Genomic DNA, 12,361 nt, shown 5'->3' on the forward strand with positions numbered 1-12,361 from the left:
CCAGAATTTACCTGTTTAAAGCAGGCAGATCTGGGAATTGACAGTCCACAGTTAAAACCACAGCATCTGCTAAAGTAATAATAGACAAAATACGGAACAAACGGTTAGGCAAATCAGAGGTATTTCTATGCTTAACTAGCCAGTTCTTTCATGCAGAGACTCTTGCAACCCCACCCTACAAATACACCCAGAGACTAACACCTAGACACTCTCACCAAGTTGCTCCTTATTAATTGCTGTAACCACACAAAGCATATTATATGTCCTCTGGCTTGGGCCCATGTACAGATTAAAATGGGATGGTTCTACCAATTAAAATCATAACAAATCTAGATCAGCCCCCAATACTCAACCTCAAATCAAAGTTCCTTCCAACGGTCCTTTCTAGATCAGGATATGGAGAGCCCTGACAGCATCAGAAATCAATGGAGCAACAGTTCTCGATCAGAAATGCTTCTGACAAAGGATCTCTCACTTTTAAACAGCAATCCTCCCTTAACACTGGCAGACAAATAAAGAGGTAGAACTCCAGAAAGATTCACATATTCCACAAGTTTTTAATTAGACCCGGACTGCTCATTTAGTACCAGGTGAAATGGGATCCAAGTGTTCAACTGGAAATACTCAGGAGTTTGGGCAGTGTCTGTAGAAAGCGAAACAGTGTTAATGCTTCAGGTCGATAACCTTATAATCACCTGTATTGCTTTTATTTTGCATTTCCAGAAACGATAGCATTTGGTTTTTGTATTAGAGTAGAAAAATGTGTTACCTTGTTACCCTGCTGACTACTCAACAGAATTGGACCAATCGAAAAACCGTTGTTACAGAATTGAAAGCAATGAGAATGCTCAACTCAGCCTGGGGAGTAAAAAGAAGAAAAAGAACAGTTTTAATTAAGTAGATCAGTTACCACCTTCAAGACAGGGGGCCAAGGGTAGAGAGTAACAGCATGTAATTTATTTATTTGGAAGTAAGCTAAGGAAACAGATCTTTAAAGTTGATGGTGGTTGATTCTGCAACAGGCTGTAATTCAGAGTCCACAGACTGAACAGTATCCCTTTGATGCTGATCTATTTATCCCAGAAGTTTAGATCAGGATAATAAGTCAGTAGACAAGAGTTGCTCAGATTGGAGGCATGTTGCCAGTCTCTGTGTACGATTGATTTAGGCTCAAGAAGCTTAATCATAAAAACATAAGACAGACGGTTTGTTGATGAGGTCCACACAAGATGGCAGATTAGTGGCATATGCAGTAGACAGCAGATACATTTCAGTATGCTTAAGTTATATTGAGAGAAAACAAGTAATGTAGCTATATATGGACAGGTAGATAAATACAGAACATGTCTAACAACTTCTTGGTTTAATTAAAAAAAAGTGAAGTGAATCCTGCAAGAATAAAACAATACATTCATATAAAACACAAGATCGATCTCTCAGTTTAGGAGACATTTGCAAGTTGTGTGCAACTTTGAGTGCTACACTTAAAGGACATTTATGCCAGACAGTAAATATATTTGTCAGGATGATACAATGGCCTGGGAAGGACAAAGTCAAGATACAGTTTACATTGAAGCAAGGAAGGCTGGGATTTAATAAACTTTTAAAATCATGAAGAAATTTGAGAAAGTAAATGAGACAGAATTTCCTTAGGGTAATTTAGTTCAACACCACACCAATCCTTTCCGTCTTTGGGGGTAAGATTGTAAGAAAACAACAGGAGAACTCTGATAGCAAGGTCAAACTTATCTATAGGGATCTAAATTCGAGGAAAGTGGACAGTTGTGCCTGTATCTCCCTCTAGCTAATTTCCAGTGGAAGTTTCCACAAAGTTAAAAATAGCAGCATGAAGAATTTGCAAGACTTCTGCAAAGTTTAATTAGATCACAGCTGACGATCCATAATTCCAGCTTCTTTCACTTATCAAGCTGTCCCTTAGTATCCAAAAATGCAAGAATCTCATTGCAGAGTTGCTGTATATATTCAGCAATGACAATATAGTCCCATGACAGTGGATATTGCCCTTCTCTATTCCCCCTTGTTGGGGATATTTATATTGATGCTTCCTCGATTCTCTATTTTAACAAAAGCTTTACTGCTAGCACAAGATGAAGGCAAGACCAATGGGACTGATACTGAGGTGGGTGAATTGGAAATAAGGTGGGGGCAAACCTGCAAAAGGGAGAATGCTTATTGCGGCCGAGGAGAAATGGACAAAAATGTGGTGTCTCAGATGGGATCAAAGATCAATGCACAGGCTAACATCAGGCAAGACCAATAGATAGACAGATGCCCCAACAGCCGATCTTATACAGACACTTACATACAGATTTTTATGGCCCAAAGCAAAATGCAAAGTTCATCTTAGAGTCCAACAAGTGGACAACCCAAACAGCCAATAAAAAAGCTCTAACCTCAAGAATTGAATAAACATCCACAAAATGTACATGAAAAATGTTTTATTTTTTCATACAAGCACTAACTGCTTTTTAAACGCAGAACTGTACAGATTCCTGACAAAGTATTTTCCAATACAATATCTTATGCACAGGTTAGAACAAAATACATGATGTACAACATTTCTGATTTCTTTTTCATTTTCTTTTTTCCTCAAAATTATACAAGGTCTCTAAACAAAAGCTCTCTTCCAAGAACGTGTGTGTGCACGTGTGCGTGCGCGCGCGCATGTGTTCGTTCATTCATTCGTTCGTTCAGACTGGGAGCCCAACACTGGTTTACTGAGGGTCAATCAGCAGCATGGGGAAGAGAACTCCACCCTGTCACAGGATGTATGTGTCCTGGTTACTGCAGGTCCCTGTCCTCCAAGTATCTGTATTCGAACGTAAAGCCTTCTTTCTTTCTCTGGCCCCATTTTTCATAGTCAAAGTAAATGTATGTTCCCTGTTGGGTCAGAAAAAAAGCCTAGTAAGATGTAAACATCCGCACGGGGCATAAGTTTACAAAGTTATGAAGATTCTAAAATTTGACTAGTCTGCTTTATCACAACCCTTTCGGATCAACTATTTCAATACTTAAATAATCCCTAACTTGCAGGTCTCCAATTAGAGAGCCCATTGTACACAGGGCTCAGTTATCAGGGAATGGAATTCAGACAAGTACTGATGTCTACTTAATCAAAGTTATCAGAAATCCAGACACTATTACAGCTTGTCCAATACACAACCACAGGAACCCTAACATACAGCCAAAGAACTCTCAGCCCACTAGACACTAAACCCACTGCATCTCTCCTTTCACTGACTGCAATTTGGTGGATGGTTTCACACAATCATTGCATCATTCACCTACAGGTGTAAATCATAGAATCACTACAGTGTGGAAACAGGCCCTTCGGCCCAACAAGTCCACACTGATCCTTGGAGCATCCCACCCAGACCCATCCCCCTATAACCCACCTAATCTACAGATTCCTGAACACTATGGGCAATTTAGCATGACCAATCCACCTAACCTGCACATTTTTGGACTGTGGGAGGAAACCGGAGGAAACCCACGCAGACATGGGGAGAATGTGCAAACTCCACACAGACAGTCGCCCGAGGGTGGAACTGAACCCGGGTCCCTGGCGGTGAGGCAGCAGTGCTAACCATTGAGCTACCGTGCCGCACCCTAGGTCTGGCAATATTTAAACTCTCATTATACAAGATAACGAATTGTATCAGGGAAAAAAAAAAACTCACTGTGCACATGGGAACAGAAGAGATGCAGTTAACCAGATGACAGACAGAAAGCTCAATCCCAAATATGTTTCAAAAGGTCTTACAGCAAGAAGAAAGTTCAAAGAAAAATGCAATTTTGATATTCAGATGGAAGCAAAGATAAGGACAATAAGTTATTCCACATTCCTAGAGCAGTGCCACAATTACTGCAGCACTCAGTCCTGAAGACACAAAAAACGCTTTTGTTGGTGCCCCTGGTTACACAAAGAGCCAAACTTCAGACTTGCAACAAATTCTCAACAACCTGAGCCACATACCTCAGACTGCAGCATTCAACTTTCACAGGAGCAAACCCAAGTTAGAGAAACGGCACAGGGCGAGCCCATTCAGCTCAATGGATCAATACTAGCTTTTTGAAAGAGATACCAATTAAATCCACTTGCCAGTCACACACTATACTCTTATTGTTTCCTGAAGATTTATCCATGAATCTGCTTCCACTGACTAACTGTGGTCATGCTTCTCTGATCAAGATGACACATAGGACAAGAGACAGGTAGTGTTGAGGAAGTGGGAAGGATGCAGAAGGACTTGGACAGGCTAGGAGAGTGGGCAAAGAAGTGGCAGATGGAATACAAATGTGGGAAAGTGCAAGGTTATGCACTTCAGTCAGGATAGAGGCATAGACTATTTTCTAAACAGGAAAGTCTTTGGAAATCTGAAACACAAAGGGACTTAGGAATCCTAATTTAGAATTCTCTGAAGGTTAACATGCAGGTCCAGCTGGCAGTCAGTAAGGCAAATACAATGTTAGCATTCATTTCAAGGGGGCTAGAATACAAGCAGGGATGTATGGCTGAGGCTGTATAAGGCTCTGGTCAGACCACAGATGGAATATTTTGAGGATTCTGGGTCTGTACTCAAAGCTTAGAGAAGGATTCACATCAAAATTTACAGAATTGAGTGTCCTGGATAGAATGGATGTGGAGAAGATGTTTCCACTAGTAGGAGAGACTAGGACCCAAGGGCATAGCCTCAAAGTGAAGGACAACCCTTTAGAACTGAGACAAGGAGGAATTTCTTCAGCCAGAAGGTGGCAAATGTGTGGAACTCATTGCAGCAGAAGGCTGTGAAGACCTAATCATTGAGTTTATTTAAAACAGAGATACTTGATTAGTAAGGGGATCAAGTATTATAGGTAGGAGGCAGGAAAATAGGGTTGAGAAACATATTAACCATGAGCAAACGGTGGAGTAGACTCGATGGGCTGGGATGGCCTAATTCCACTCCTTTATCTTATGGTCTAAGACAACTCATTCAAAAGAAATGCCCCTCATCTCTCCGTCCAGTTCTTTTGCCAAAAGTCGTTACCTTTTGATTACTGGCTATTCTGCCAATGGCACTAGCTTCTCTCCATTTGCTTCAACAAAATTCCCCAAACTTGAACACTTCTATTCCATCTCCCTTAACCTTCTTTACTGTAAGTAGTAGTCCAGGTTTCTCTGTTCCCCGCAACACAAGTGAATAAGCACAAGATGAAATGTATGGAATCATTAGAAGTACAATTCTCTGCACAAAAACCAGCCAAATTTCTTCACAAGTATCTGTTCAAGGTCAAATGATCTGAAATCGGTCCTATTGACAGATTGAGAGCCCAGAAGTGATCCATACCTGTTCATATTCATCGGTAATAGTTTTTGGCTCTTCATGTCTCTGGAACCACATCATGTACTTGGTGTGGAATCTCCAGGATTGCTTCTTCAAAGCTTTAGCAGCTAAATATTGGGACTTGGTCCCCTAGCAAAAGGAAATAAAACATGGCTGAAAGCAGAGTTGCTTCAATTCATGGAAAGATGCGGCATAGGAGGCCATTCAGCCGATTATGCCTATGCCAGCTATTTTGAAAAAGCTTTCCAAATTGTCCCATTTCCCTGCTGGATTCCCATGACCCTGCTAATTTCCAATTTAAATATTTATCCAATTGTGTTTTGAAAGTGCAGTTAAATCATCTTCTCCCATCCTTAGCCAGCACATTCCAGATCACAATGACTAGCTTTATAAAAATAAAGCTCATCAGTTCTTTTCCAATCAGTACTCTTGGGTTACCGAGGCACCTGACAATGGAAACAGTTTCTCCCAAACTACTTAAAAAACAATTCTAAACAGTTCTTTTAAATCTCCCTCAGTTCTGTAAACAACATTCCCAGCTTCTCTGATTCTTAGTATGCCCACCACTTGTCTCCTCTTCAGACTCCCCTCCTGAAGATGTTGATTGCCTGAGGAACAAACCCATAAAAGATAGGTCCTCGCGTGTTTCAAACAAGTGTCTTCAAATTATGTGAAGGGACTCACAGTAGCCTAACATCTTCACCTGAACCTCCACTGACCAATCTCAGGGGAAATCACCGCCCAGTGAACACTCTCTCCCCCCGCAGCTAGAGTACCAACTGTAACTTGTACAAATGTGAACTATCGAACTAGGAACTGAAACTGGATTCATAAATTTATAATACTCGGTTACATTGTCTCAAACAAAAAAAACATGAAAAACATCAGAACCCGATTATAGCCCAAGTTTCCAGTAATATTTATTTTTTCAAAAATGCAGGTTCATGCAACCTGAGCCAAACAATACTTGTTGATTTGCTACACTTGACCATAGGCACTACAATAGTAGTCTGCAGTGGGTGGGAATGCACATACCTGGGTGGAGAAATGCAGCTCCATGTTACCACTAGAACATGTGTAGAGTAATGCTGAGTCAGCAGATTGAGCTCAGCTGTGATGATGCACCTATTGTCAACTGGCCTAATGAACACCAGTTATAAACAGGCACAAAATGGTAGGACAGGCAGGTGACACATAGGACACTATACACCTGGGGATAGATTCTCAGCATAAATTGCTGAAGATCGTAATGAAAGGAAGTTAAAAAAGATCCAAACATTTAAAAATGTTTTAGAATTCAAGCTGAAACGTGTCATGAGTTTTTGGTGCTGTGCATCCAACAGTGCACACTGTTAATGCAACAGATTGAAAAAGGTTGGAGCTGTATGGGTCAATTTTTAAGTTGAGAGCAAAAAACAAAAAAAGTTGCTGGGACATTTATACTAAACAGCTTCATGTTTATCGACAGAACTAACTGCACAAATCAACAGCACTGGAATAGGCAGAGTTGTGTTAGAGACAATATGGGGCTTTATAACACCAAACCTTCAGTGCAGGCTTACCAGATGTTTGCAGCTGAAAAACATTAAACTTTAATGCCTGTTGCTAAATTATAGTGCAGTTTGAACTAGAGGATACAAAGAACAGACATGGCATCGAGATGAGAAATTGCTCCTGGCAGAATGTGAATATAACAAATGGGGGCAGAGGAATGGGGCACATTTGACACACCCTCCATGCCAGAGTTCTCCTTAAAGAATGGAACTTACATCTATTTCCTTTTTCTACATAGGAATGTTTTCTCATCTCAAAAGGGGGAGACTTATTGTGAAGTAAGTGGGTTATGGGAGCCCTACAAATACCATTCTTCGTGTGGTAGCCTGGCTACTGTGTGCTGGCAGGACAGTTAACTAATCAAAGGGACTTATCTGGATGATTTAACAACATAACCCTGGGCAAAGGTTTATGGGTCAGTGTTAAACCCCTGGCAATGGGCTTCCACACCAGAGAGTCTGAGGACAGCTGCATGAATTGTGAGCAGATGAAAATAATAGTAAATGGGATCTGGTTAGATCAGTGTGGAATTGCCTTCAGCTGCTGCTAAGTCTATGGGCCCAGTTCTGGTTTTACCCAAGCACACCCAGTGCAGGATTCCAGCAGAAAACCTTGAGTAAGGCTTTGTGACATGGTCAAACCAGCTCAGACCAATACTCACTTCTAGGTAGTAAAAGATGAAGAAGAGAGTTTCCGTGGACAATCGCTGGTAGAACTCCAAAGTGTCTGAATGGACTGGCGGAATCTGATGGTGATAAGGTGGTGTGGGACATGGATTGCGGGGGAGGTAGTGTCTGTGGGGAGCAAAACAGAAAACAAATTAAAACACTGTCCACAACAGGAAATTTGAACTGATATAGTAACACTTCCATAGCAAAGGCACTTTAAGTATTTTTAAAAGTATTAGGCAGAAAAGCCATTACATTTTCAAAAAATCCAACCACTCAATTGTTTAACTTGGTGGACATTGGCAAAATCCTAGGGTCACAGTTATGCCAAAAAACGAGAACCAAAATCTATTCACGTTTCAGTGTTAAATGATGTTGTCCCTATCCAACTTGGGATCTGTTCCAACACTGGCTGCAAAATACAAAAAGATGACAACTGCAGCCTAAAAAGGTTGAGTATTCAATACAAGCAAAAACCAATCCACAGACATTAGAATACTCCAACTCCTCACCTACAAATTCCCTTTCTACACAAGTCCAAAAGCTAAACAGGTCAATGAACGTACTATCAGGGAAACTCTGGACAAAAAGGTCCAATGAATCCCAAATCAACATTGCCACTAACCACAAGAGCAGCTGTAGGCATGGACAGTTTGGACTGAAGGGTCTGTTTCCATGCTGCATGGCTTCAGTAAAGCCTTTGACAAGGTTCCTCGTGGCAGCAGTAGAAAGAAGCTTTTTGGAATGGAGGGCTGTGATGAGTGGTATTCCACAGGGATCAGTGTTGGGATCTCTGCTGTCATGGTCTACATAAATGATTTGGAGGAAAACAAGGCTGGTCTAATTAGTAAGTCTGTGGAAAACAAAGATTGGAGGAGTTACGGATAGTGAGGAGGAATGTCAGAGGTCAGTTGGAGGCATGGGCAGAAAAATGGCAGATAGTGTTTAATCTTGACAAATGTGAGGTGATGCATTTTGCAAGGTCAAATACAGGTGAAAATTATATAGTGAATGGCACAACCCTTAGGAATATTGATACACAGAGATCTGGGTGTGCATGTCCACAGATCACTGAAGGTGGCAGTGCAGGTGTTCAAGAGTGTGATGACAAGAGTTCAGAGGCATTTGTTCCTGTTAAAGTGAAGGGTAAGGCCGGTAAGATTAAGGAACAATGGATGAATGAAGATATTGAGGTTCTAGTCAAAAATAAAAGATAATCTTATTTCAGATATAGACAACTTAGTTCAATTGAACCTCAAAATCAATATAAAGAGCACAGGGCATTCTCAAGACAGAAATCAGGAAGGCAGAGAGGGGATACGAGAAAGCACTGGCAGATAAGGTTAAGGATAATCCAAAGAGATTCTACAAATACATTGAGAAAGAGGGTAGGGCCTCAAAGATCAAAGAGGTCGTCATTGTGTTGACCCTCCAGGAGATGAAGAGATACTAAAATGATTGTTTTGTGTCAGTTTTTACTGTGGAGAATGAAATGGAATCTAGAGAATGCACAGAAATAAATTTTGATGTTTTAAAAATAGTTCACATTACAGAGGTAGTTTGGGAGGTCATAGAGAATATAAAGGTGGATAAATCTCTGGGATCTGCTCTAGTGTATCCCAGAACGTTGCGGGAAATAAGGGAGAAAATTACAATTCCTCTTCCAAAAATATTTGCACCTATAACTACCAGGTGACATGCCTGGATGACGGAGGTTGACGAATGCTATACCTTCGTTTAAGAAAGGTTGTAAGAAGAAACCGAGGAACTATAGACCAGTGAGTCTGACTTCAGTTGGGGGTAAATTGTTGAAGATGATTATAAAAGATAGGATTTATGGACGTTTAGAGGGGCAAAATTAATTAGGGATAGTCAGCGTGGTTTTGTGCAAGGTAAGTCATGTCTCACAAACTTGACTGAGTTTTTTGAGGAAGTTACCAAAAAGATCGATGATGGCAGAGCAGTAGACATTATTTATTTGGATTTTAGGAAGGCCTTTGACAAGGCTCCATTAGGTCACATGGGTGAGTTTGCCAATTGGATACATATTTGGCTTAATGGCAAGAGACAGAGTAATGGTGGAGGGTTGATTTTCGGACTGGAGGCCTGTAACCAGCGGTGTTCCACAGAGATCCGATCGGTTCTCGGTCTTCTTTTGTTTGTCATTTATATAGATGATTTGGATGAGAATATAGAAGGCATAGTTAATGAGTTTGCAGATGACACCAAAATTGATGGCATTGTAGACAGTGAAGAAGGTTTTCTAAGTTTACACAGGGATCTTGATCAAATGGGTCAATAGGCTGAAAAATGGCAGATGGAGTTCAATCTGGATAAATGCGAGATACTGCATTTTGGTACAACAAGGGTAAGGCTTATACAATTAATGGTAGAGCCTTGGGTAGTGTTATAGAATAGAGGGACCTAGGGGTGCTGGTACATAATTCTTTGAAGTTTTCATCACATATAAACAAGGTGGTTAAAAAGGCACTTGGCATGCTTGCCTTCAAACATATCAGTTGGGAAGTCATATGGAGGTTGTACAGGACATTGGTGAGGCCTCTTCTGGAATACTGTGTCTAGTTCTGGTCACCCAGTTATAGGAAGGATATTATCAAGCTGGAGAGGATTCAGAAGAGATTTACCAGGATGTTGCAGGGTACGGAAGGTTTGAGTTATAAAGAACTGCTGAATAGGCTGGGACATTTTTCACTGGAGCGTAGAAGGTGGAGAGGCGACATGATAGAAGTTTATAAAATAAGGAGGTATAGATAGAGTTAATAATTGTGTGACTAGGGGGCACATTTTTAACGTAAGAGGAGGAGAGATTAAAAAAGGACACGAGGCAATTTTTTTTAAACAGACGGTGGTTCATATGTGAAATGACCTTCCTGGGGAACTGGTACAAATTTGGTACAATTACAACATTTAAAAGACATCTAAAAGATAAATACATGAATGGTAAAAGTTTGGAGGGATATGGGCCAGGAGCTGGCAGGTGGGACTGGTTTGGTTTGGGATTGTTTGGCATGAACTGGTTGGACCAAAGGGTCTGTTTACATGCTATATGACTGACTCTACAAAAAGGTAGTATAAAAAAAAAACCTATGGCATGCTTGCCTTCATTAGAAGGGGCATAGACTACAACCATAAACAAAAAGTGTTGCAGCTTCATAGAACTTTAGTTAGGCCACACTTGGAATATTGCATACAGTTCTGGTCACCACGCTACCAGAAGGATGTGGATGCTTTGGAGAGGGTACAGAAAAGGTTTACCAGGATTTTGCCCAGTATGGGGGATTTTAGCTATGAAGAAAGGTTGGATAAACTGGGTTTATTTTCACTGGAACACAGGAAGTTGAGGGCTGACCTGATAGAAATTTAAAAGATTGTGAACGGCACAGATAGTCTCATACTTTCCAATCTTTCTCACCAGCCACCACCCCCTACCCCGGAGGGGTGGGGAAGAATCAATTACTAGGCAGAGGTTCAAGGTGCAGTGGGGAAAAAAATGGATGCGGATCCTGTAAGTGAAGACAGTTTTAACACAAAGGGCAAAGTTATCGGCACAGGCATGGAGGGCTGGAGGACCTGTTCCTGGGCTGTATTGTTCTTTGATAATCTCTAATACACCCAGCTATACACAGACATAAATCTTGCCCCTCTCATTCTCTAATGACTCATTTAGCTACAAAGCTAGCAAACAGTCACACACCAGCTAATGAAGGCTGCTGAAAACAGGAATCTCTTAAACACCTCTTACACCCATGACAGTGTGCACCAATGGTCTCCAATTATCCAGAATACCATGGCCACACCTCAGCACCACCCCACGACAGGGGGTCAGCAACTGAGGAATGGGCGAATAAAAGATACCGAGACAAACCTTCAAGTCCAGACTGTCGTTCCAGAGGGGACCAACCACATTCTGCAGAATGCAGGGGAAACGGGAGAAGAAAACGGAGTTGATTGCCAGGTGCATTTCTTTCTAATTTCTCTTTCAGGACTTGGGTAATTTTAGTTATTGTAAGGCTTATCAGTAGAGGTTTACCAATAATAAAGCTTATTAGATTGGTTAGTGAGTATTGCCTATCTCGCTTAACAGTATTTCAATTAACATTCTTCTCCAATTGAAATTATGATCATGAGGAGGACTGGAGACAAAGTTTTTTTTAAAAATTCATTCACAGGATGTGGTGTTGCTGGCTGAGAACACAAAGTTTAGCCCTGCATATGCTCATTATCTCAACTGGTGTCAATGCAATGCATCAAGGAGAGGTTAGTTACCCAGATGCTTTGTTCCAGGAGGCAGTCTTCTAATTTTGCCTGTGATGAGAGGCAGGAGGGCGTCACTGCAAGCAAGGCAAGCACGGGGATCAAGAAAATTGGAGCGGATGGAGCCTCCGCCTTTGCAATGGCTAAACAGGTTCAAGGTTCTTGCAGCCTGAATGATGAAACCAAAAATTCCAAAGAGGATGAATGACCTGACCATGACACCATGTTGCAGGAAGCCATTCAAGGTGGAAGTTAAAAGCAATGTGGTGCTAGGAGGAGACAGTTAAATCAGGAGGATAGACAGTTCTCTGCAGTGGGGCGAGAGTCTTAATGCTGTATCACCTGCCTGTTAACATAGAACATAGCACAGTACAGGCCCTTCGGCCCACGATGTTGTGCCGAACTTTTATCCTAAACCTAAGGTTTATCTAACCTCCACCCCTACCCCTATACTATCATCCATATGCCTATCCAATTGCTGCTTAAATGCCCCTAACGAGGCCGACTCCACTACCC

At 41.3% G+C, this 12,361-nt stretch overlaps 1 protein-coding gene across 6 annotated transcripts in view; it reads right to left on the minus strand.

Moving 5' to 3' along the window:
* Positions 1–2,444: 2,444 nt before the first annotated feature.
* LOC109937880 (CCR4-NOT transcription complex subunit 3) overlaps positions 2,445–12,361 on the minus strand; it is a 46,735-nt gene continuing 36,818 nt past the window's right edge. For 3 of the 6 annotated variants that reach the window (XM_048617520.1, XM_048617518.1, XM_048617517.1), the window contains exons 17-19: positions 7,564–7,696; positions 5,352–5,477; positions 2,445–2,901 (exon numbers count right to left, since the gene is read on the minus strand). In XM_048617520.1, the coding sequence (XP_048473477.1) occupies positions 2,803–2,901; positions 5,352–5,477; positions 7,564–7,696 (358 nt within the window). In that variant the 3' untranslated portion in view covers positions 2,445–2,802. Of the gene's footprint in view, positions 2,923–5,351; positions 5,478–7,563; positions 7,697–12,361 lie in introns of all 6 variants that reach the window. The other 3 variants (XM_048617516.1, XM_048617519.1, XM_048617515.1) reach the window with 1 other exon arrangement.

The sequence above is a fragment of the Rhincodon typus genome, chromosome 37, assembly GCF_021869965.1.
Source record: "Rhincodon typus isolate 14 chromosome 37, sRhiTyp1.1, whole genome shotgun sequence".
NCBI classification, from domain to species: Eukaryota; Metazoa; Chordata; class Chondrichthyes; order Orectolobiformes; family Rhincodontidae; genus Rhincodon; species Rhincodon typus.